This window comes from Pristis pectinata, chromosome 5, assembly GCF_009764475.1.
Source record: "Pristis pectinata isolate sPriPec2 chromosome 5, sPriPec2.1.pri, whole genome shotgun sequence".
NCBI classification, from domain to species: Eukaryota; Metazoa; Chordata; class Chondrichthyes; order Rhinopristiformes; family Pristidae; genus Pristis; species Pristis pectinata.
In genome coordinates this window covers 5,531,571-5,556,276 of record NC_067409.1, presented here as the reverse complement: position 1 = coordinate 5,556,276, position 24,706 = coordinate 5,531,571, and the positions used below count along the sequence as shown (strand labels likewise).

The following is a 24,706-nucleotide window of genomic DNA, read 5'->3' as shown; positions in this document are numbered from 1 at the left end:
AACATAGTCTCTTTTATAAAAATGATTTGAGAGATTTTGAGCGAGGTGCTAATAATCACACTCTACTAATCTACCAATGAGAAATGCCAAATTAAAAAAAATCTACCATGACAAGTGTGATTCTACCAGAAACAGTGTGAGTCCAGCCACTGCTGGCTGCACAGATATATTAGAAGAGTCAAGGATTCATAGAATCACAGAGTCACACAGGGCAGAAAGAGGACCTTCAGCCCACCCTGTCCATGCCACCTGTTGTACCTCCCTGCATAAATCCCACTTACCTATGTTAGGTCCGTAGCCTTCTATACCTCGGCAATTCAAGTAGTTGTTGAGATGCTTCTTAAATGTTGTGAGAGTCTCTGACTCCACCACCTCCTCAGGCAGTGCATTCCAGACTCCAACCTCCCTCTGTGTGAAATAACTCCCCCACAGATCCCCTCTGAACCTCCTACCTGTCCTTTGTCTTTGACACCCCCACCATGGGAAAAGGTCTTGCTATCTACCCTACCTATCCCCCCCCCCCCATAATTTTCTCCACCTCTATCAGGTCACCCCCTCGGCCTTCCTCTGCTCCAGGGGAAACAAACCCAGCCTATCCAGTCTCTTCTTATAACTGCAATGCTCCAGTCCAGGCAACACCCTACACCTTCAAACAGCACACTCTCATAGTGCGGCGACCAGAACTGTCCAACTGATGGTTTATAAAGCTGCAACATGTCGTCCAAGTTTTTATAGTCCATTCCAAAGCCAATGAAGAGTGGTATGCCTTCATCACCATCTTATCAACCTGTGCTGCCACTTTCAAGGATCTCTGGTCTTGTATCTCACGGTCCCTCTGTTCATCCACATGTCCCAGGGCTCCACCATTTACTGTGAACACCCCACTCTGGTTTACCTTCAACAAAATGCATCAACTCGCATTTTTGAGAATTACATTTTATCTGCCATTACTTTACCAAACTTTCCATCGTTATATCAGGCTGCAGCCTTCGGCAACCTTCCTCGCTATCTACAACACCACCATTTCGTACCACCTGCAAACTCATACTTCATACATGCGCACCCAAGTTTGGATTATGGCTTATCACAGCAACACACAAAATGCTGGAGGAACTCAGCAGGTCAGGCAGCATCTATGGAGGGAAATGGACAGTCGACATTTCGGGTCGGAACCTTTCGTCAAGACTGGAAAGAAAGAGGGATGGCCAGTATAAGCAGGTGGGGGAAGGGGTGGAGCAAGAGCTGGAGGGTGATTGGTCGATCCAGGTGAGGGACGGGGGAGCGTGGAAATGATGTAAGAAGATGGGAGGTGATAAATGGAAGTGACAAAGGGCTGAAGAAGATGGAATCTGATAGGACAGTGAACCATGGAATAAAGGGAAGGAGGTGAGGAGAGGAACTGCAGGGAGGAATGTGTGGGTGATGGGCAGATCGAGAGGGTGGGGAGGGGAAAGAGATGGAGGTGACGGGTCAGGTGGGATAAGGGAAAAAAGGGGACAGAAGGGAGTGGTAACCAGAAGTTAGAGAAATCGATGTTCATGCCGTCAGGTTGGAGACTCCCAAGGCGGATATATATTGCTCATCACACGTTAAAATAAATCACAAACCATGAATCCCTGCATCTGAGGTACATCACTGGTCACAGACTTCCAATGAGAAAAGCACCCTCCGCAACCACCCACTGCCTCGGATTATTGGTTTTGGTATTGGTTTATTATTGTCACTTGTACTGAGGTACAGTGACAAATTTACCTTGCATACCGTTCGTACAGATCAATTCGTATCAATACAGAGTGCATTGAGGTAGTACAGGGTAAAAACAATAACAGAATACAGAGTAAAGTGTCACAGCGACAGAGGAAGCGCATTGCAGGTAGGCAATAAGGTGCAAGGTCATAACAAGGTAGATGGTGAGGTCATGAGTTCATCTTATCGTACTAGGGGACTGTCCAATAGTCTTATCACAGTGGGATAGAAGCTGTCCTTGAGCCTGGTGATATGTGCCCTCAGGCTCCTGTACCTTCTGCCTGATGGGAGAGGAGAGAAGAGAGAATGTCCCGGGTGGGTGGGGTCTTTGATTATGCTGGCTGCTTCACCAAGGCAGCAACAGGTATAGACAGTCCATGGAGGGGAGGCTGATTTCCATGACGTGCTGAGCTGTGTCCACAACTCTCTGCAGTTTCTTGCGGTCCTGGGTAGAGCAGTTGCCATACCAAACCATGATGCATCCAGTGCATCCAGATAGGATGGTTCCTATGGTGTATCAATAAAAGTTGGTGAGTGTCAAAGGGGACATGCCAAATTTCTTTAGCCTCCTGAGGATGTAGAGGCACTGGTGAGCTTTCTTGGCCGTGGCATCTATGTGGTTGGATCAGGACAGGCTATTGGTGATGTTCACTCCTAGGAACTTGAAGCTCTCAACCTTCTTGACCTCAGCACTATTGATGTTGAGAGGTGCATGTGCACCGCCCCCTTTCCTGAAGTCAATGACCAGCCAGAAGCATTAAGAATTGGCATTCTAAATTGGCACTTAGAATTTTCTGGCTTCTAAATTGGCATTAAGAAGCCAATTTTGGATCCAATTTGCCAGACTGCCCTGGATTCCAAGGGCTCTAAATATCCTGAAAGTCTAAGCTGGAAAGGGCACAGAAAAGATTCATGAAGATGTTACCGGGACTGGAGGCCTTGAGTTATAAGGAGAGGCTGGATAGGCTAGGATATTTCTTTTCTCTGGAGCATAGGAAGCTGAGGGGTGACCTTATAAAGGTATATAAAATCATGAAGGGCATACATAAGGTGGATGGGCACAGTCTTTTTCCCAGGGTAGGGAAACCTAAAACTGGAAGGCATAGATTTGAGGTGAGAGGGGAAAGATTTAAAGAGGATCTGAGGGGCAGTATTTTCCACACAGTGGGTGGTGAGTATATGGAACGAGCTGCCGGAGGAAGTGGTTGAGGCAGGTACAGTTACAATGTTAAAGACATTTGGAAAGGTACATGGATAGAAGAGGCTTAGAGGGATACGGACCAAACCCAGGCAAATGGGACTAGCTCGGACAGACATCTTGGTCAGCATGGATGAGTTGGGCCAAAAGGCTGGTTTACGTGCTGTATAACCCTATGAGTTTCTCAGCTTTATTTCCCAGGATTAAATACGGTAGAGGCCCTTCCCTTGTAGGACTACCTTTATACCATCTCAAAAAAACTCTCCTGGAGGTACAAATTCCTCCCCCTTGCAATAAGTGACTCCCAATCAATATTGGGGAAGTTAAGATCTCCCACAACTATAATCCTATTGCTCTTACACCTATCTGTGACTTAACCACACATCTCCTCTTCTATCTCCTCCTGACTGTTAGGGGGTCTGTAATATGATCCATTTCCATTAGTCGGAGAATCTAGGATCCGAGGGCACAGCCTCAGAATAAAGAGACGTCCTTTCAAAGCTGAGGTAAGGAGGAATTTCTTCAGCCAGAGGGTGGTAAATCTGTGGAATTCATTGGCACAGACAGCTGTGGAGGCCAAGTCGTTGCATGTATCTAGAGTAGAGATTGAGAGGTTCTTGATTGGTAAGGGGGTTAAGGGTTATGGGGAGAAGGCGGTAGAATAGGGTTGAAAAAAAATCAGCCATGATTGATGGTGGAGCAGACTCGATGGGCCGAATGACCCAAGTCTGTTATGGTCTTATAACCCTAGCAATGTGATAGCCCCTTTCTTATTTCTAAGTTCTACCCATATGGCCTCATGGGATGCCTGAGGGCTGCAGTGATGTTTTCCCAAATCAATATTGTGACGCCCCCTCTTCTTTTACCTCCTTACCCAACACACCTGAAACCTCTATACTCTGAGACACTGAGTCCAAGAGAGAATTAAAAACAGAAAATGCTTGTTCTGATGAAAGGCCATCAAGAACTGGATAACAGAGAGAGTTGGAATAAATGGGCCTTTCTAATGCTGTGACTAATGCACTATCACAGGGATCAGTGCTGGGGTCCCAGCTATTCAATCTATATCAATAACTTGGCTGAGAGAACCAGAGTTTATATTTCCAAGTTTATTGATGATACAAATTTAGGTGGGATTGTGAGCACGGAGGAGGATGTAATGAGGCTTCAAGGGGATATAAAGTGGGCGAGAACATGGCAGGGAATATAACGTAGAAAAATGTGAGGTCACCTACTCTGGTGCACGAAACAGAAAAGCAGAGCATTTGTTAAATGGCAGGAGATTGGGAAACATTGATACTCAAAGGAACCCGGCTGTGCTCGAACACAGGCTACCGAAAGCTAACACGCAGGTGCAGTGGCTGATTAGGAAAGTAAGTGGTATGTTGGCAGTCATTACAAAGGGATCTGAGTTCAAGAATTAAAGAGGTCTCACTGCAATTGTATAGGACCTGGATAAGACCATACTTATGGCATTATGCATGGTTTCAGTCCTAAGAAAGCACAGCAAAGATTCACCATACTGGTTCCAGGAAGGGCAGGTTTGCCACATGAGGAGACATTGAATAGATGTTGCCTGTATTCAATAAAGTTTAGAAGCAACCTCATTGAAACTTACAAAACTCTAATAGGACTCAACAGGTTGGATGCAGGGGGGATGTTGCCCCTGGCTCAAGGAGTCCTGAATCAAGAGTCACCTTCTCAGATTCAGGCACAGGCAGTGAGATGAGGAGAAATCTCATTACTTAGAAGGCGGTGAACTTTTGGAATTCTCTTCCCAGAAAGCTGTGGAAACTTAGTTGTTAATCAGAATCAGGTTTATTATCACTGACATTGCTGTGAAATTTGTTGTTTTGTGGCAACAGTACAGTGCAAACACATAAAGTTACTATAAATTACAAAAATAAACAAATAGTGCAAAAAAAAGGAATAACGATGTAGTGTTCATGGGTTCATGGACCGTTCAGAAATCTGATGGCAGAGGAGAAGAAGCTGTTTCTGAATCATTGAGTGTGGGTCTTCAGGCTCCTGTACCTCCTCCCCGATGGTAGTAACGAGAAGAGGGCATGTCTCTTCAATACAGAGATCATTAGATTTCTGGATATCTAGGGAATGGTTCAATATGGCGAATGGGGCAGAAGGGCTTGAAGGGCCAAATGGCCTACTCCTGCTACTTTTTTATATTACTTCGATATTACCTCTGTTTTTCTCTCTCCACAGAAAGTGCCTAATTTGCTGAGCATTTTAGCATTTTCTGTTATTTCCAATTTACAGCATCTGCAGTTTTTGCTCTTTGATTTTAGAATTAAGCTAATGTTACAGGACTGGTCTCACTCGAGTCAAATTAAGGCCTTATATTTCCAGAAGTGTAAATTATTTTGTGACACTAATAAGACCAGAAACTAGACATGAAAACAGCAGAAAACATACCTGACTGCAGTTTGGTAAATTGAAATAACTAGAAGGCAATGAAAGATAGCTTTTAAAAAATTCAAGAACAACCTAGATCTGAAGTGGTTAAAGTTTTCACCCAGTATCAAAGTCTTCCATCAGTATACCTCGAGATATTGCACCAAGTTCAGTAACTATAGCAACTTAGCACATTGGTTAGTTGTTACAAATTCACCTTGTAATAAATGAGGTGACATGCCATGCAATTCTATTTCAAAAACAGAAGACTCAGGATATATTCGCTCATGCAGAAAAGATTATATTCCAAATCCACAATCCCTTGCTTTGTGCAATGAAGTCTCAGATCCTGAAAGGTAATTTCTTTCACTGGTTATTTTATGAAGGAAGCTGCATGATGCAATTAGACACCAAGCTGGGAGATGTGGATCGAATACCCACATTTAGTTCAATTCAGTATCTCAGTGGCACCCCCACAGGGAGGAACTCAGCACCTCCCCACAGCAAGGGCAAGGAATCAAAGGAAATTTGGTCACACTGATCCAAAAGAGCCTCCTGCCAAGGTATGTTTTATTAACCACAAACATTAAGAGATGTGGGGGAGATCTGTGGAATTAAGGCACAGAATAGCAATGGTGTAACTGCTCAAGGCCTCTGTTGCTTGGAAGGCTGGCGAGCAGGAATGACAGTGCCTGTGAGATTCACACATTCCAGGAAATCCAAGTTGTTTCAAGGTGAGTTGTGCTAAAGCCTGGGCTTATGGCCAAATGGAATGTTCCTGAGGAGAACTAAAAAACTGCAGATACTGGAAATCTGAAATAAAAACAAAAAGTGCTAGAAACACCCAACAAAGATCTTGGACCTGTTTCTCTCTCCACAGATGCTGCCTGACCACCTGTGGGCTTCCAGCACTTTTTGCTTTTGTTTCAGATTTCTGATGAAGGGAGTCAACCCACAACGTCGACTGTCCATTTCCCTCCACTGATTCCACCTGACCCATTGAGTTCCTCCAGCAGTTTGGTTTTTGGCTCCAGATTCCAGCGTCTGCAGCCTCTTAAAACTCAAAGCTTTTGCAGTTTTGTTTTTACTTTTATCCCCTGAGCTCTCCAATGCGCTCCGTGAATTGAGCGGCACAGAATGAATGGGATCTTCCTGTCTCCACAGTTACAGAAGTGATGGTGTGTAACATGATCAATTCAACCGAGGCTTTCCAGAATTTTGTTGCTGATGGTGTTCTGGGGATTATGGCCTCAAGGCAATAAAATAGGTCAAGGTGCAAATCAGGCATGATTTAATTGAAATGCAGAAGAATCTTGAGGGGTATAGATAGGGTGCACGCGAGTCAGGTGGCATCGCTACCCCAGGGAAGGGGAACTAAAAACTACAGGGCAGAGATTTAAGGTGACATGTGAAAGATTTAAAAGGGACCCAAGGGGCAACTTCTTCACGCAGAGGATGGTGGGTATACGGAGCAAGCTGCTAGAGAAAGTGGTTGAGGCAGGTACAATAACAACATTTAAAGGACATTTGGATAAGTACATGGTTAGGAGGGGTTCAGAGGGACATGGGCTGAATGCCGGCAAATGGGACTAGACAAGTGGGCTCCATGGTCGGCTTGGACGAGCGGGACCGAGAGGCCTGTTTCTGTGCTGTATTACTCCACGACAGAATAGCTTCCTTCTGTTCCCATTACTGCATTAATCATTGATTTTTTTTTGCCAAGTTTACACAACTCTCAAATAGACAGGCAGTTCCATTGAACAATCATACCACTCAAGGAGGCAGGGTGAGTCCAGCAATATTCCATCCATACAAGTAGTTTTAGTTGACAGCCATTACCCACAAGTAAGTTGCCAATAAAATAATATTTTGATATACTTTAATGGATGTTACGCTTAAAAAGCAGATTGAACCTACTGCCATCTTTCAGATTATTCACTGGGCCGTGACAACTGGATAAATATCTAACAGCAAATCTAATAAATGAGTTAAAAATAAAAACATGCAGGCAAAAGGAAAATAGACAGCTTGGTTAACCATGAGAGATGAGTGCATTGTTACTGGTTTGGTTATATCGACTTCAATTAGGTTTAGTGCAGAGAAATGTGACATAACACATTCTGGATTGACAAAGACACCCAACAGTAAAACCTTTAAAATGTACAAGGACAAATTGTCAGATACACAAATCCTTAATAAAGCAAAGTGAATAAAGTGGTTAATAAAAACATGTAGGATTCTAGGTTAATGGTGAGGGTGCATTTGTTCTGCCATTTTTAGACACCTTCCATTGACGGGTAATGGGGGAGTTAATTAGGATGAGGATATTGAGAATCACAGGCATTAGTAATGAGAACAGACAAGGAGACTTTTCATGATAACAGTGGCAATATAAGACATATTGCAAGTTATGAGAGCTTTCATAAGGTGAAAAGGGAAAACTCATTTCCAATAGTCACTGAGTTGATAACTTGACATCATAAATTTGAGATCATGACCGGAAGAATAAAGTAAGCAAATAGGAGAGTTTACTTCATGTTACACATTATGGGCCATCAAAAACAATAGAGGAAGCAGAAACCATAACGCTTATTAAAAAGATGGTGGACAAACATTTGGAAACAAAAAAAATTGACCTGTTCCGGGTAAGTACTTAAGGGAAAATTTACAGTGAGCTAGCACAGACATGATGGGCTGAACAGCTTCTAATGATTCTTGGTTTACCATATGTAATATTAACTTATGCAGCACAAGTTCAGAGCTAAACTATGGCCTGGAACCAGAAGTCTAGCACAGCGAGGATCTCACTTAGATCAAATCGTGAGATCACTTCAGATTTAAACTTCATTTGCAAGGTAAAAAGTGACAGCCAAGAGGCACTAAGAGTCTATATAAAACAGTTACTGGAACATCAGTTAGACAACTGTTTACACCATGCAGGTTCCACACCATCAGAAGAATATTGAGAGGTTACAGATTCATTGGGATGCAGTCAGGAAGAAGGAAATAGAGTTAGGAAGACAGAACTGAGAAGTTTCATCTTTGTTAGACCACAGATTGCAGGGGATATAATAGAAATGCTTACAGTTATGGAAGTTTGAGACAGGATGGGTTTGTTTGAATGTTCATTTTATGGGATGTGGGCGTCACTGGCACTGATAACATTTATTGAGAAGGCGGTGTGAGTTATCTACTCAAACAACTGCAGCCCTGGTGAAGGTACTTCTGCACTGCTGTTGGTGGGGAGTTCCAGGATTTAGATCCAGCAGCAATGAAGAAAAAACAATATATTTCCAAGTTAGGATAGTGGGTGAGGTGGAAGTATTTTTTGTAGCAATTGAGGGGTAAAGTACACGGGGCTAGAGATAAAACATTAAATGCAAGAGGTTTGGAACCAAAATCAGAAGGAACTTCTTCAGATGGAGTTGTGAGACGGTGGAATTGGCTTCCATGGTTGACAGTTGTGAAAGAAGTTGTGGTAACATTCGGATGGGATGGATGGATGGATGAAGAAGAAGGGATGGGGAGCTATGGGAACAGGCTGGGGAAATTTGATTAAGACTATTTGCCCATGAGATGAATAAACAACAACATGGGCTGGTGGAGGGAAATTATTTGTTTCTGTATTATAGCCTTTGTATATCTTTAAGAATCAGATTCAAATCACTAATACCATTGCAATGTGAAACCCCCTGCAAATTCAGAACTTGAAAGGCAATTTATGAAGAGCGAGAGGAAGTTTTTCAACACACTATGCATGTTACTGCTACCAGAACTCAGATAAATAGATTGAACTCTTATACGATAAAGATGAACTCTTAATCTCTCAATCTACCTCATCAATGCCCTTGGCCTTTATTTGTCTACCTGCATTGCACTTTATCTGTAACTGCAACACTATATTCTGCATTCAGTTTTTCTTTCCTTTTCTACTACCTGGGTGTACTTATATATGGAATGATCTGTCTGGATGGCACACAAACAAAAGGTTTTCACTGTATCTCGGTACATGTGACAATAATAAACCAATTGCAAATTACTCCAGAAACAAGATGACATAACTATCTGGGAGATGTGGGTTCACTATTTTAAACCATACTGTAATGAAGTATTTGAACCAGCAATGATCATGTATTGTTTTTCACATCATAATTTTGAATTTAGAGATCCCAGAAATAGATTTATAATTGCATGGAAATCAAGCAGCCACTTTAATATAATAAAAATGACCTCCTAATGAAATTCTAGTAGGTGAAAAATCAGCTGTAAGATAATGTGGATTTTTTTTTAGGTTATGATCTATTACAGAGGTAACATCAGTAAGATGTCATAACAGAATATAAAGAGATTAAATGAGGAACATCGTTTTACTAATATTTAATATTCAGCACAGCGTAACTGCACCTGTATAAATACAAGGCTTTTGATTATAAGGACAAAGAAATGGAGAGCACAGAGTGTTGCATCTTTGACAGGTTTTGTGTCATCCAAAGTTAATTAAAACAGAGATTTTCAACCATGAGTCAAGTTAAAGTTCAGCTTGAACGACAGCTTATGTGTAGGATCGGAAGCCAATCAAGTGAGCTGAAAGAAATGACATCATTATTTTGCAAAACCTTTCAGAAATGTACTTTTACGGAAAAAAATTCTGTTGTGTTAAATTCTTTCTTGTTATTTAGCTCTGGGATCTGACGGCACAATGCAAGGAAAATTAAAGAGAAAAAGTCTGTTGAGGAACAAAGGTAATTGAAACCAAGAAGAATTTTGGAATGTTGGAATACTAATACATAAGCTTTGTGCCCTCAGTCCATGGTAACTACATGAATTTCTTCAAAAAGTTTTAAAATACTTCAGATTCTGTAAATGTAAAATAAAAACTGAAAATGCCAGAAACATTCAGCAGGTCAGGCTGCATCTGTGGAGAGAGAAACAGAGTTAATGCTTCAGGTCAACTGCCTGGAACATTTACAATTATTGATGCTGGGAGTAATTTTCTTGAAGGTCTTTGACCTAAAACATTAAATTTGTTTCTCTTTCCACAGGTGCTTCCTGACCTGCTGAATATTTCCAGATTTTCTGTTTTAATATGCAAATTTATCCTTATCTTCTACCTCCTGGGGCAATAACATGCTGGTGTACAGTTAAAAAAATTCCTGTTTAATTCTGGGGTGTGGACATTGCAGACAAGGACAGCATTTAATACCATTCTAGATGCCACTGGGAAGGTGCTGGTAAGCTGCAGTCCTGGTAAAACTTCTTCCTCCTGTTGTTGGGACAGGTTTCAGACTTTAGATTGGGAGCAGCCACAGTGTTACATCTGTCACTGCATGATCTTCTTGACAGTAAGGCCATGACAATGAAACCTGATGCTGTTTGCAACAGGCACTCATGCTACAGGCATTTTCATCTGGGTCACTGGACAGAGCTAGTCTCTGAGCTGCCCATTTCAAAGGCAAGGAGAACCTAAGATTTAACAGTCCTCTGCTGTCCAGAGTCAGCTAACTCATCCTGGATCTTAGGATCTTAGAACACAGATCATTACAGCACAGTACAGGCCCTTCGGCCCACAATGTTGTGCCAACATTTTATCCTGCTCTAAGATCTATCTAACCCTTCCATCCCACATAGCCCTCCATTTCTCTATCATTCATATGGCTTTCTAAGAGTCTCTTAAATGTCCCTAATGTATCTGCCCCCACAACCTCTGCTGGCAGTGTGTTCCACACATCCACCATTCTCTGTGTAAAAAAACTTACCTCTGACATCCCCACCCCACCCCCCCAATACCTTCCTCCAATCACCTTAAAATTATGCCCCTTCGTGTTAGCCATTTTTGCCCTGGGGAAAAAGTCTCTGACTGTCCACTCGATCTATGCCTCTTATCATCTTGTACACCTCTATCAAGTCACCTCTCATCCTCCTTCGCTCCAAAGAGAAAAGCCCCAGCTCGCTCAACCTATCCTCATAAGACGTGCTCTCCAATCCAGTCAACATCTTGGTAGATTTCCTCTGCACCCTCTCTAAAGCTTCCACATCCTTCCTATAATAACATGACCAGAACTGAACACAATACTCCAAGTGTGGTCTAACCAGAGTTCTATAGAGCTGCAACATCACCTCATGGCTCTTGAACTCAACCCCCGACTAATGAAGGCCAACACACCATATGCCTTCTTAACCTGTGCGGCAACCTTGAGGGATCTATGGACCCCAAGATCCCGCTGTTCCTCCACGCTGCTAAGAGTCCTGCCATTAACCTTGTATTCTGCCTTCAAATTCGATCTTCCAAAATGTATCACTTCACACTTTTCCGGGTTGAACTCCATCTGCCACTCCTCAGCCCAGGTCTGCATCCTATCAATGTCCTGTTGTAACCTGCAGCAACCTTCTACACTATCCACACCACCACCAACCTTCATGTCATCTGCAAACTTATTAACCCACCCTTCAACATCCTCAACCAAGTTATTAATAAAAGTCACAAAGAGCAGGGGTCCCAGAATAGATCCCTGCGAAACACCACTGGTCACTGACCTCCAGGTAGAATGCGCTCCATCTACCACCACCCTCTGTCTTCTGTGAGTGAGCCAATTCTGAATCCTCACAGCCAAGTTTCCCTGGATCCCATGCCTGACTTTCTGAATGAGCCTTCCATGAGGAACCTTATCAGACCCCTTACTAAAATCCATGTACACCACATCCACTGCTCTGCCTTCTTCAATGTGCTTTGTCACATCCTCAAAGAATTCAATCAAGCTCATGAGGCATGACCTGCCCCTCACAAAGCCATGAAGTCTGTCCCTGATCAGCCTATGCTTCTCCAAATGCCCATAAATCCTGTCTCTAAGAATCTTCTCCAGTAAGTTGCCCACCTCTGAAGTAAGACTCACTGGACTTTAATTCCCAGGGTATCCCTACTCCCTTTCTTGAACAAATGAACAATATTTGCCACCCTCCAATCATCTGGCACTACTACTGTGGCGAGTGAGGACGCAAAGACCATCACCAAAGGTGCAGCAATCTCTTCTCTTGCTTCCCATAATAACCTTGGATATATCCCGTCTGGCCCCGGTAACTTATCTATCCTAATGTTTTTCAAAAGTTCCAGCATATCCTCTTTCCTCACGTTGACGTGCCCTAGCGTATCAGCCTGTCGTACACCATCTTCATAAACATCAAGGTCTCTCTCACTGGTGAATACTGAAGCAAAGTATTCACTAAGGTCCTCCCCTATCTCTTCCAACTCGAGGCACGTTTCCTCTTTTACCCCTGATCAGTCCTACCCTCACTCTAGTCATCCTCCTATTCTTCACATACGTGTAGAACGCCTTGGGATTTTCCTCAATCCTACTCGCTAAGGTCTTCTCATGCCCCCTTCTAGTTCTCCTAAGTCCATTCTTAAGCTCCCTCCTAGCTACCTTGTAGCTCTTCAGAGCCCTGTCTGATCCATGCTTTCTAAACTTTAGGTAAGCTTCTTTCTTCCTCTTGACAAGATATTCTACATCTCTTGTCAACCACAGTTCCTTCACTCTACCATCCTTACCGTGCTTCAATGGGACAATCCTATCCAGAACTCCATGCAAGTACTCCCTAAACAACCTCCACATTTCCACTGTGCACTTCCCCAAGAACATCTGTTCCCAATTTACAATCCCGTTCCTGCCTAATAGCATCATAATTCCCCCTCCCCCAATTAAATACTTTCTCATATCATCTGCTCTTATCCCTCTCCAAGGCTATGGTATAGGTCAAGGAGTTATGGTCACTGCCTTCAAAATGCTCTCCCACCGAGCGATCTGAAGCCTGATCAGGCTCATTGCCTAGTACCAGATCCAGTATGGCCTCTCCTCTAGTCAGCCTGTCCACATACTTTGTCAGGAATCCTTCCTGGACACACCTAACAAACTCCGCCCCATCTATCCCCTTTACACTAAGGAGGTGCCAATCAATATTAAGGAAGTTGAAATCACCCATGACAACAACCCTGTTATTTTTGCACCTCTCCAAAATCTGCCTCCTGATCTGTACCTCAGTGTCTCTGCTGCTATTGGGGGGGGGGGGGGTCTGTAGAATACTCCCAATAGAGTGATCGTTCCCTTCCTGTTTCTGACTTCCACCCACACTGACTCAGTGGACGATCCCTCCAGGACGTCCTCCCTTTCTACAGCCGTGATACTGTCCCTGATTAGCAAAGCCATTCCCCCACCTCGTTTACCTCTGTTCCTGTCCCTTTTCAAACATCTAAACCCTGGAATATCCAGCAGCCATTCCTGCCCTTGTGACAGCCAAGTCTCTGTAATGGCCACCACGTCATAGTTCCATGTACTTATCCACGCTCTAAGTTCATCTCCCTTGTTCCTGATACTTCTCACATTAAAGTAGACACACCGGCCCATCCAACTGACTGCAATATTGCCCTTTCAACTGCCTATCCTTCCTCACAGTCTTTCTAAACACTGCATCTACTTGTACACTAAATGAATCACCCTCTGACCTATCACTCAGGTTCCCATCCCCCTGCTGAACTAGTTTAAACCCTCCCCAACAGCTCTAGCAAAGCTGCCTGCAAGAATATTGGTCCTCCTCCAGTTCAGGTGTAACCCATCCCTTTTGTACAGGTCGTACCTTCCCCAGAAGAGATCCCAATGATGCACAAATCTGAAACCCTGCCCCCACACAAACTCCTCAGCCACACATTCATCTGCCAAATCATCCTATCCTTACCCTCACTGGTGCGTGGCACAGGCAGCAATCCAGAGATTACTACCCTTGAGGTTCTGCTTTTCATCTTCCTACCTAGCTCCCTATATTCCCTCTTCAGGACCTCATCTCTTTTCCTACCTATGTCATCGGTGCCACTATGTACCATGACCTCTGGCTGTTCACCCTCCCCCTTCAGAATGCTGTGGACCCGATCCGAGACGTCCCTGACCCTGGCACCAGGGAGGCAACATACCATCTGGGAGTCTCTTTCACGTCCACAGAATTTCCTGTCTGCCCCCATTACTATGGAATCCCCTATCACTACCACCCTCCTCTTCTCCCCCCTTCCCTTCTGCACCACACGACCAGGCTCAGTGCCAGAGACCTGGTCACTGCAGCTTTCCCCTGGTAGGCTGTCCCCCCCAACAGTATCCAAAGCAGTAGACCTGTTACTGAGGGGATCAGCCACAGGGGCACTCTGCACTACCTGCCTATTCTCCATCCTTCTCCTGACAGTCACCCAGCTACCTGCCTCCTGCAGCTTAGGAGTGACTGCCTCCCTGTAGCTCTTAGAAAAACATAGAAATAGAAAACCTACAGCACAATTCAGGCCCTTCGGCCCACAAAGCTGTGCCGAACATGTCCCTACCTTAGAGACCCATAGCCCTCTATTTTTCTGAGCTCCATGTACCTATCCAAAAGTCTCTTAAAAGAACCTATCGTATCCACCTCCACCACCGTTGCTGGCAGCCCATTCCACACACTCACCACTCTCTGAGTAAAAAACCTACCCCTGACATCTCCTCTGTACCTACTCCCCAGCACGTTAAACCTGTGCCCTCTTGTCTATGAACTCCTCATTCTGCCATAGGAGCTGAAGGTGATTCTGCTGCAGCTCCAGTTCCCTAACACGGTCTGTAAGGAGCTGCAGCTGGATGCACCTCCAGGTGCAGGTGCAGATGCAGACTGGAGGTCTCCCAGAACTCCCACATCTCACAAGATGAACACACCACTGACCCCGGAGCCATTCTAACTACTCTAGCCTGGCACTAAAGGAAAAATCAGAGAAAGAAAGACAGAAGGAAACTCACCAGAGACTTACCTTAGCCTTCGCCTCCTCTCGCTGAAGCCTCTCGAGCCAAAGCCTCAAGTGCTCCACTCTAACACTGGTCCAATCCAACAATGCCCAAAATGGCCACTTCACTTTTTCCTACCTTCCTTTTATTCGCTGCTGTTAATTAGCCAATCAACTGGTAACAATTTTCAAATGCGCACCTTTTAGACTCTTGCAAGGTGAAACTCACAAGTACACGCACAAAGAATCATCTCTTTTCAAAGCTCCTGCTCCAAATCTCGCTCCTGGGCTTCTATCGTGAAGTACCACAAAGAACATAGAGCACAGAACAGTACAGGAACAGGCCCTTCAACCCACGATGTCTGTGTGGACCATGATGCTAAACCTATCTGCCTGTACATGATCCATAGCCCTCCATTCCCTACATGTTGATGTGTCTAACAGCCTCTTAAATGCTACTATCATATCTGGTCCCACCACTATCTCTGGAAGCCCATTCTAGACACCTACCGCTCTCTGCATAAAAAAACATGCTCGCACATCTTTTTAAAATTTCCCCCTCTCACCTTAAATGCATGTCCTCTTGTGCTTGATAGTTCTACCCTAGGAAAAAGATTCTGTCTACCCTATCTATGCCTCTCATAACTTTTTGAACTATCAGGTCTCCCCTCAGCCTCTGACACTCCAGAGAAAACAATCCGAGTTTGTCCAACCTCTCCTGAAAGCTTAGATTCTCCAATTCAGGCAGCATCTTGTTGAACTTCTTCTGTGCCCATTCCAGAGCCTCCACAACCTTCCTGTGATGGGGCGACCACAATTGCACACAATATTTGAAGTTCAGCCTTACCAAAGTTTCATATAGCTGCAACATGACTTCTTGACTCATACACTGAATGCCTCAACCAATGAAAGCATGCCATAAGCCTTCTTTACCACCCTATCTATTTGTATGGCCACTTTCAGGGAGCTATGGACATGGACCCCAAGATATCTCTGTACATCTGCAGATGTCCTGTTGAAAGTATCCTGACTGGTTGCATCATGGTCTGGTACGGCAATTCGAATGTGCAGAAATGTAAGAAACTGCAGAGAGTAGTGGACTCTGCCCAATACATCATGGGCACATCCCTCCCCACCATCGGTAATATCTACAGGAGGTGCTGCCTCAAGAAGGCAACATCCATCATCAAAGATCCCCACCATCGGGGCTGTGCCATCTTCTCACAGCTACCATCGGGTAGGAGGTACAGAAGCCTGAAGTCCCACACCACCAGGTTCAGGAACAGCTACTTCCCTTCAACCATTCGGTTCTTGAACCAACCGGCACAACCCTAATCACTACAGTTTAGCAACACTGTGATCACCTTCCACTAAAATGAACTTTTTTTAAATTCTAATTGTCTTCTTTCTTGTAAAAATTCTGTATAATTTATGTTTAATTTATGTTTTTCTTGTGAATACTGCTTATCTGATGCTATGTGTCTGTGATGCTGCGGCAAATAAGTTTTTCATTGCACCTATGCGTACATGTACTTGTGTGCATGACAATAAACTCGACTTTGACTTTGACATGACTTCTTGACTCATACACTCAATGCCCCGACCAATGAAGGCGTGCCATGAACCTTCTTTACCACCCTTGTGTGGCCACTTTGAGGAATCCATGGACATGGACCCCAAGATCCCTCCATACATCACCCTTGCATTTATTCTGAGGATGCTTGCTCCGAAGACCTACCTGTGATGGGTGTAAGTAAGGCTCCGGTGAGGCCAAGTTGGTCTGCACAGAAACACTTTTTTCCAACAGCACCTGGGGAAAGCCGAGTTTCTCAAATGTATTCCTCTTCCAGTGCTTGTTGTCCTGCTGGGCCAGCGCTTCGTCCTCGCTGAAAGCTCGCACCACGGGGCCTGGCATGGGCAACGGCAGGGCTCCGTCGCTCTCGTAGCCTGACACCTCCTTCTGCGAGTCCCAGCTGCTGCGTTGCTTGATGTGATGCAGTTGTTGGGCCTCCCGCGCGAGCCTGGCCTGGGTCATGTGGACGTCTGGGTAGCCCCGCAGTGCCTCTGCCTCCGCGCTCTTGCCCTCGGTCTGGTTCGGCTGAGGCTTCTCGAGGGGCGAGTGCCTCTCCTCCGTCAGCAGCCGCTCAGACACTGGGTTCACCTCCCCACAGCTCTCCCCCACCACACCGCAGCCCTCCTGCGTCAGTGAGGGCTTCCTGCTTTTCCTTTTCCTTGTGTTGGGCGAGTAACCTATGGAAGACAGCGAGTCGTGCTGGCTGGACCACGACATCGAGTCCTCGTGGATCAGCTGGCCGCCTTGGTGGCCGAACCTGACTTCAGACTCCTCCAGACCATTGTAGTCAGCTGATCTCGACTCTGAACGCTGGAAGTCTCTCACCAACGAAGGGCTGTGTTGCAACGTGTAAGAAATGGTGGATGCAGCACTGGGTGAATATCGATGTTTTGTGCTTGACTTGAATTTCGGGCTGGAGCCGGACTGTTCCACATATACAAGCTGCTTCACGAGTTCTTTGCCCGCTGGACTGTATTCTAAACTCATGGATTTCTCAGCGCATTTCTGCTTCGTTAACACAAGGTGCTGATAGGGAGAGTTCTGGCCCTGTTTGGGAGAGTGAAGCATTGGGTGTGGCTTTCGAACTGGGGACTTCTGGGGCGATCCTGCTCTATAGCTGATTCCCTCACACTGCACCTCCATGGGCGGCTCATCGTAAATAGGAGCCTGGAATTCAACGGGGGGCTCCTCGTAGAGAGGGGGTTCGTAGCCATATCGGGGAGACGAGGGCTGGGATTCGAAGGAGTACTTTCTATGCTGATAATGGATCGGGGAGTGATAGGGTTCGCCTCTCGCGAGCACTGGGGAGCAGCCGCCTATGTGCTCGGCCCTCTTCAGGTAAGGGGATGGCTTGCGCTCTGTGAAGAAGACCTGGTTGTCACTGTCCGACGCAAAGCTATGAGCATGAGGCAGCTGGTGCCCTGATGGTCTCCGCGGCCGTGTTCCTGGCTGGTTCTCGGCATTCCCGTTACCCTGATGCAGTAGGTAACTTGGTTCCCGGTCTGTAACTTTGATCAACATGCGTTCCTTGGTGCCTGTCATCCACCGATGAGGCGATGTTCTGCACAAAATGAGGAGAGAGGAAAGAAGGAGTTAATAACAAAGGAACTGGTAACAAGGACAACAGCTACAGTGTGTAAAACTCTCAGCACTTTGGTGCCTGATTAAACATTTCTATGCCTGTGCCAGTCTGTAGCTTGTGTGCTTGATTGAACCACTTGGCACAATCTCAACACGCATGTTGTTTACTTGTATCATGATGTACAGAAAATAATTCTTTAAATGGATTTATTTTGTTTCAGATTTAGATCCACGTTTCCTCATCATTTTACAGAACCCTCAATTATACCGCCATTTGCATCATGATGAGAGATTTAAATTTAGATTAAAACTTGCTTGTTGTTTAAATTATTAGTAGGCGGCACTGGGGAACAGCCGCAGGAGAAAGCCGCTTCTTTCTATGGGGAGGGGGAAATTAAAGGTCTACTTTTGAAAGAATATGTAATTTTAAAATGGAGTCGATCATCTTAAGGTGAGGCACATTGTAATCAAAACGTCTTTTTTCAGGCTTCTTCCTTTGTTGCTGCCACTCCAAATTACTGACTGATACAACTCAGAAGGAGGCCATTCAGCCTATTGTGTCTGTGCCAGCTCATTGTAAGAATTGTTGCCTTAGTTTCATTCCCCCATACTTTCGCCCAAACCCTTATTTTTTTTCTTTTCTTTTCTTAAGTAATTGTCCAAATTATCTCTCTCAGTAGGCCAACACAACAGTGAAATAAGAAGGGAGTGCTGCAACATCTTTACATGGGTAGGAAAGGTTTAGAGGGATATGGGCCAAATGCAGGCAAATGGAACTAGTTTGGCACTGGCATGTCCCCTTTGACACTCACCAATTTTATCAATGCACCACAGAGAGCATCCTATCTGGATGCATCACGGCTTGGTATAGCAATTGCTCTGCCCAGGACCGTAAGAAACTGCAGAGAGTTGTGGACACAGCCCAGCGCATCACGGACACCAGCCTCCCTTTCTTGGACTCTGTCTTTACCTCTCGCTGCCTTGGTGAAGCAGCCAAAATAATCAAAGACCGCACCCACCCGGGTCATTCTCTCTTCTACCCTCTCCCATCAGGCAGAAGATACAGGAGCCTGAGGGCACATACCACCAGGCTCAAGGACAGCTTCTATTCCACTGTGATAAGACTATTGAATGGTTCCCTTAAATGATGAGATGGAATTGTTTGACCTTGGACCTTTTTGTCTACCTGCAATGCACTTCCCTGTAGCTGTGACACTTCACTCTGTAATCTGTTATTGTTTATACCCTGTACTACCTCAATGCACTGTATAATGAATTGATCTGTACAAACAGTATGCAAAACAAGTTTTTCACTGTACCTGAGTACAAGTGACAATAATAAACCAATACCAATACCAATAGTTGGCGAGTCACCGAAGACTCTTGCAAATTTCTACAGATGCACGATGGAGAGCATTCTGACTGGTTGCATCACCGCCTGGTATGGAGGCTGCAAATTGCAGGATCGAAAGAGGTTGCAAAGGGTTGTAGACTCAGCCAGTTCCATCACAGGCACAAACCTCCCCACCATCGAGGACATCTTCAAGAGGTGGTGCCTCAAGAAGGTGGCATCCATCATTAAGGACCCTCACGATCCAGGATATGCCCTCTTCTTGTTACTACCAGCCAGGAGGAGGTACAGGAGCCTGAAGACCCACACTCAACGATTCAGGAACAGCTTCTTCTCTTCCACCATCAGATTTCTGAAATGTCCATGAACCCACGAACGTTACCTCGTTATTCCTCTTTTGCACTATTTATTTATTTTTGTAACTTATAGTAATTTTTATGTCTTGCACTGTACTGCTGCAAAACAACAAATTTGTACATTAACGATTTGGATGACGGAATAAATGGTTTCGTGGTTAAGTTTGCGGATGACACCAAGATAGGGGGAGGAGTAGGGAGTATTGAAGAGATAGGAAGGTTGCAGAGGGACCTAGACAGTTTAGGAGAATGGGCAAGGAAATGGCAGATGAGATTCAATGTAGGGAAATGTGCAGTTGTACACTTTGGAAGCAGAAATAAGCGGGCAGATTATTATCTAGGAGGAGAGAAAATCCAAAGCACGGAAGTACAAAGGGACTTGGGGGTACTCGTGCAGGATACCTTAAAGGTTAACCACCAGGTCGGATCGGTGGTAAAGAAAGCGAATGCTATGTTGGCATTCGTTTCGAGAGGTATAGTGTATAAAAGTAAGGAAGTGTTAATGAGGCTCTACGGGGCACTAGTGAGGCCTCATTTGGAATATTGTGCGCTGTTTTGGGCCCCACATCTTAGGAAGGATGTGTTGACGTTGGAGAGGGTTCAGAGGAGATTTACGAGGATGATTCCTGGAATGAAAGGGCTTAAGTATGAGGAGCGTTTGTCGGCTCTTGGACTGTACTCGCTGGAGTACAGAAGAATGAGAGGGGACCTCATAGCGACATTTAAAATATTGACAGGAAAGGACAGAGTAAATGTGGCTAGGCTGTTTCCCTTGGTGGGTGAGTCCAGGACCAGAGGGCACAATCTTAGAATTAGAGGGTACAGTTTCAAAACAGAGATGAGGAAAAATTTCTTTAGCCAGAGGGTGGTGAATTTGTGGAACTCCTTGCCACGTACAGCAGTGGAAGCCAGATCAGTGGGGGCGTTCAAGGAGGAGATAGATAGATATCTAAATAGTCAGGATATCAAGGGATATGGGGATAAGGCCGGTAATTGGGATTAGAATAGTTTTTTTTTTCTTCTTCTTCCCCCATTCCCCATTTCTCATTTCTATTTCCCTTTCCTTGGAGCAGACTCGATGGGCCGAATGACCTGCTCTGCTCCCTTGTCTTGTGATCTTGTGATATGTCAGTGATAATAAACCTGATTCTGAGCTCAGGTAGCCATGAACGAGTTGGATCGAATGGCCTGTTTTCCTTGCTGTATGATTCAATGACTGATGAGATAAGAAATTAAAATGAAACCCTGATATAAAAATCTGGTGGCATTATGTGAAGAAGAGCAGCAGAACTCTGGCTAATACTTACCCTTAATTGACATCAACGGTAAAAAATTACTTCAATTAACGTGAAGGGTCTTTATCGCATTGCAGTGTATGAGAAACGTGCAGTATTGGCTCCCATGGGTTCCCACATTACTACAATGACGACATGTTGAAAGATGCATCGTTTGATGCAAAATTCTTTGGGATATCCTGAAGTTGTGAATGGTGTTGTATAAATTCCTGCTGTTCCTTCTCCTTCAGAGTTAGCATTTCATGAAAGTAACTTATTTTAGTCTGATTGAGAGTTGTTGCTAATGCACCAATACTGATTGAACTTACGTGTTTCGATGTACATGTGACTAATAAAGATCTTATCTTATCTTATCATCTAATTATCACTAATATGATTGACAAGCCTTTATTAAAATGGCCACTGAATACATAGCGATCTGGACCAGCCTATCATGGGGACCTTGTCAAAAGCCTTACTGAAGTCCATGTAAACCACATCTACCGCTCTGCCTTCATCAATTTTCTTAGTTACCTCCTCAAAAAACTCAATCAGATTTGTGAGATGTAATCTCCCCCACACAAACTATGCTGACTCCTCCTAACCACTTCCCTCTCTTCCCAAGTGAACATAAACCCTGTCCTTCAGAATCTTCTCCAATAACTTCCCTGCCGCTGATGTAAGGCTTACCAGCTTATAGTTTCCAAGCTTATCCCTATTTGAACAAGGGGACAATGTTAACCATCTTCCAGTTGTCTGGTACCTCACCTGAGCATAATGAAAAGGCAAAAATCTCCTTCAGAGCCTAAACGATCTCCTCCCTTGCTTGTTGTAGCATCCTGGAATAGATCCTTCCCACCATTGAGGACATCTTCAAGAGGTGATGCCTCAAGAAGGCAGCATCCATCATCAAGGACAGTCACCACCCGGGACATGCCCTTTTCATGTTACTACCATCAGGGAGGAGGTACAGGAGACTGAAGACCCACACTCAACATTTCAGGAACAGCTTCTTCCCCTCCACCATCAGATTTCTGAACAGTCTCATTCTTCCTTTTTTGCACTATTTATTTATTTTTGTAACTTATAGTAATGTTTATGTCTTGCACTGTACTGCTGCCACAAAACAACACCCTTCACCACATACGTCAGTGATAATGAACCTGATTCTGATCCCATCTGGCTTTGGGGATTTACCCACCCTAATGTGCTCCAATTTTTCTCCATTGTGAGCTTCCACCTGCATGTCATTTCAACTCCCGTCCCCATTCCCACAATGGCCTGTCTGTCCTTGGCCCTTCTCCAGAGCCATGGGGAGGCGAAACGCACCTCATATTCTGCTTGGGTAGCCAACTGCCCAATGATATGAAGACTGAATTTTCCAATTTCAGGTAACCCACTCCCCCTGTGCTCCTATCCCACTTCTACTGGTCCACCCAGGATCTCTCTGCCTTTGTTCACCTTTTCCATCCCATCCCCCTTCGAAGCAAATAGGATTCAAACTGCTGGCTCTCAAACCTTTCATCCTTCTAATCAGTAGGAATTTGCAATAGTTAATGATATCGGCTATCATTCTTGGCTGTGTGTGAACAAATCAGCTCCTACAGCAGGTGGCACCTCAGTAATCTTCATCTCTTTTTGTTGTGTATTTCTGTACTTCGAGCATACACATGTTGACACCATTTATCTATATCTTTGTAGATGTCAGTCCAATATACAACTGACCTAGTTCTCAGTTTGAACACTTCTATACCTTTCTGGATTCTCTTAACAACTCTCTGGATTTAGCCAGTGGCGCACTAACTTCTAGTGAGATCTGTGACCAGTAATGTCTTATCACGGGCTATGTTCATTTTACCTTTTTGGCAACCCCTGAAGCACTTACTATCCCTGTAACTCCATGTATTTGTTGATCCTTTCTCTGATCTTACTCATCTTTGATGGTATCACATTTACTAGGAATCTTCACATCTAGATCTCTTGTCTAACGCTTCTCCTGTGGCAACAGACTAGATAAATGCATCTGTTAGCACCATTTCTTTTTCTGTATTATATTTCACAGTGAAATCATTATCCTGAAGCCTCAGGACTGATCTTTGCAGCCTTGATGGCACATCGCTTTGGTTTTTCTTGTACATTTGCTCCAGGAGTCTGAAATCACTTTCTCCTACGAATTCACCTTGGTTTACAGCATCATGGAATCGTACAGCGCAGAAATGGGCCCTGTCGTCCCACCTTGACAAAGCCGACACTGACGCCTATCTATGCTAATCCCACTTTCCTTCACTGCACCTGTATACCCTGCACCTTTCCTAGCCAAGTACCTGCCCAAATACCTTTTAAATATTGTAATTGTACCTGCCTCTACCACCTCCTCTGGCAGCTTGTTCCAAATAACCACCAGTCTCTGTGTGAAGAATCTGTCCCTGTGCCCTCTAGTTCTAGACTCCCCTGTCCTGGGAAAATGACTCTGACTACCTATCCTATCCACGCCCCTCATCATTTTATAAACCTCTATCAGCCAGTAATGTTCCAGTGAGAACATTACCAGCCAATCCAATCTTTCCTTTTAACTACAGCCCTCCATTTCAGGCAACATCCTGGTGAATCTCTTCTGCACTCTCTCCATCGCTACCACATCCTTCCTGTAGTGTAGCGACCACAACCGTGCACAATACTCCACGTGTAGTCTAACCAATGTTTTGTACAGCTGCAAGCTGACATCCCGACTCTAATACTTAGTGCTTCAGCCTATGAAAATATCAAATGCCTTCTTCACTACCCTATCCACCTGTGCAGACATCTTCACTGAACTATGGGTTTGCACCACAATGTCTCTCTTTAATTAATTCTCCTTATGCCCCTGCTATTTACTCTATATGTCCGACCAGAATTTGACTTCTCAAAGTGCATTACCTCACACTTACCTGGAATAAGTTCCATCTGTCACTGCCTCACCCTGTTGATCTATGCCCTGCTGTATCTTTAAACAAACTTCCTCGTTATCTAAGACTCCACCAATTTTCGTGTCATCTGCAAATGTAGTAATCAGACCACCTACATTCTCATCCAAGTCATTTATATATATTATAAACAACAGAGGTCCCAGCACTACTACACCGCTTATTACAGACTTCCAGTCAGAAAAACACCCACCCACTGATACCCTCTGCCTTCTATCAGCAAGCCAATTTTGGATCCAGTTTGCCAATATGCCTTAAATCCCTTGTGCCTTAACTTTCTGGACCAGCCTACCATGCAGGACCTTGTCAAAAGACTTACTAATGTCCATGTAAACCATGTCTACTGCTCTGCCATCATCAATTTTCATAGTTACCTCCTCAAAAAACTCACATTTGTGAGAAATGATCTCTCCTGCACAAACCATGCTGACTTCTAATCTGTCCCTGCTTTTCCAAGTGAACATAAATCCTGTCGCT

The 24,706-nt window shown here is 44.5% G+C and overlaps 1 protein-coding gene across 3 annotated transcripts in view; it reads right to left on the bottom strand.

Annotated features, from left to right (window-relative positions):
- Positions 1-24,706, bottom strand: part of arhgap39 (Rho GTPase activating protein 39) — a 445,463-nt gene that overhangs the window by 136,982 nt on the left and 283,775 nt on the right. For all 3 annotated transcript variants that reach the window (XM_052016995.1, XM_052016998.1, XM_052016996.1), the window contains one exon: positions 16,870-18,265. In XM_052016995.1, coding sequence (XP_051872955.1) covers positions 16,870-18,265 — 1,396 coding nt within the window. The remainder of the gene's footprint in view (positions 1-16,869; positions 18,266-24,706) is intronic.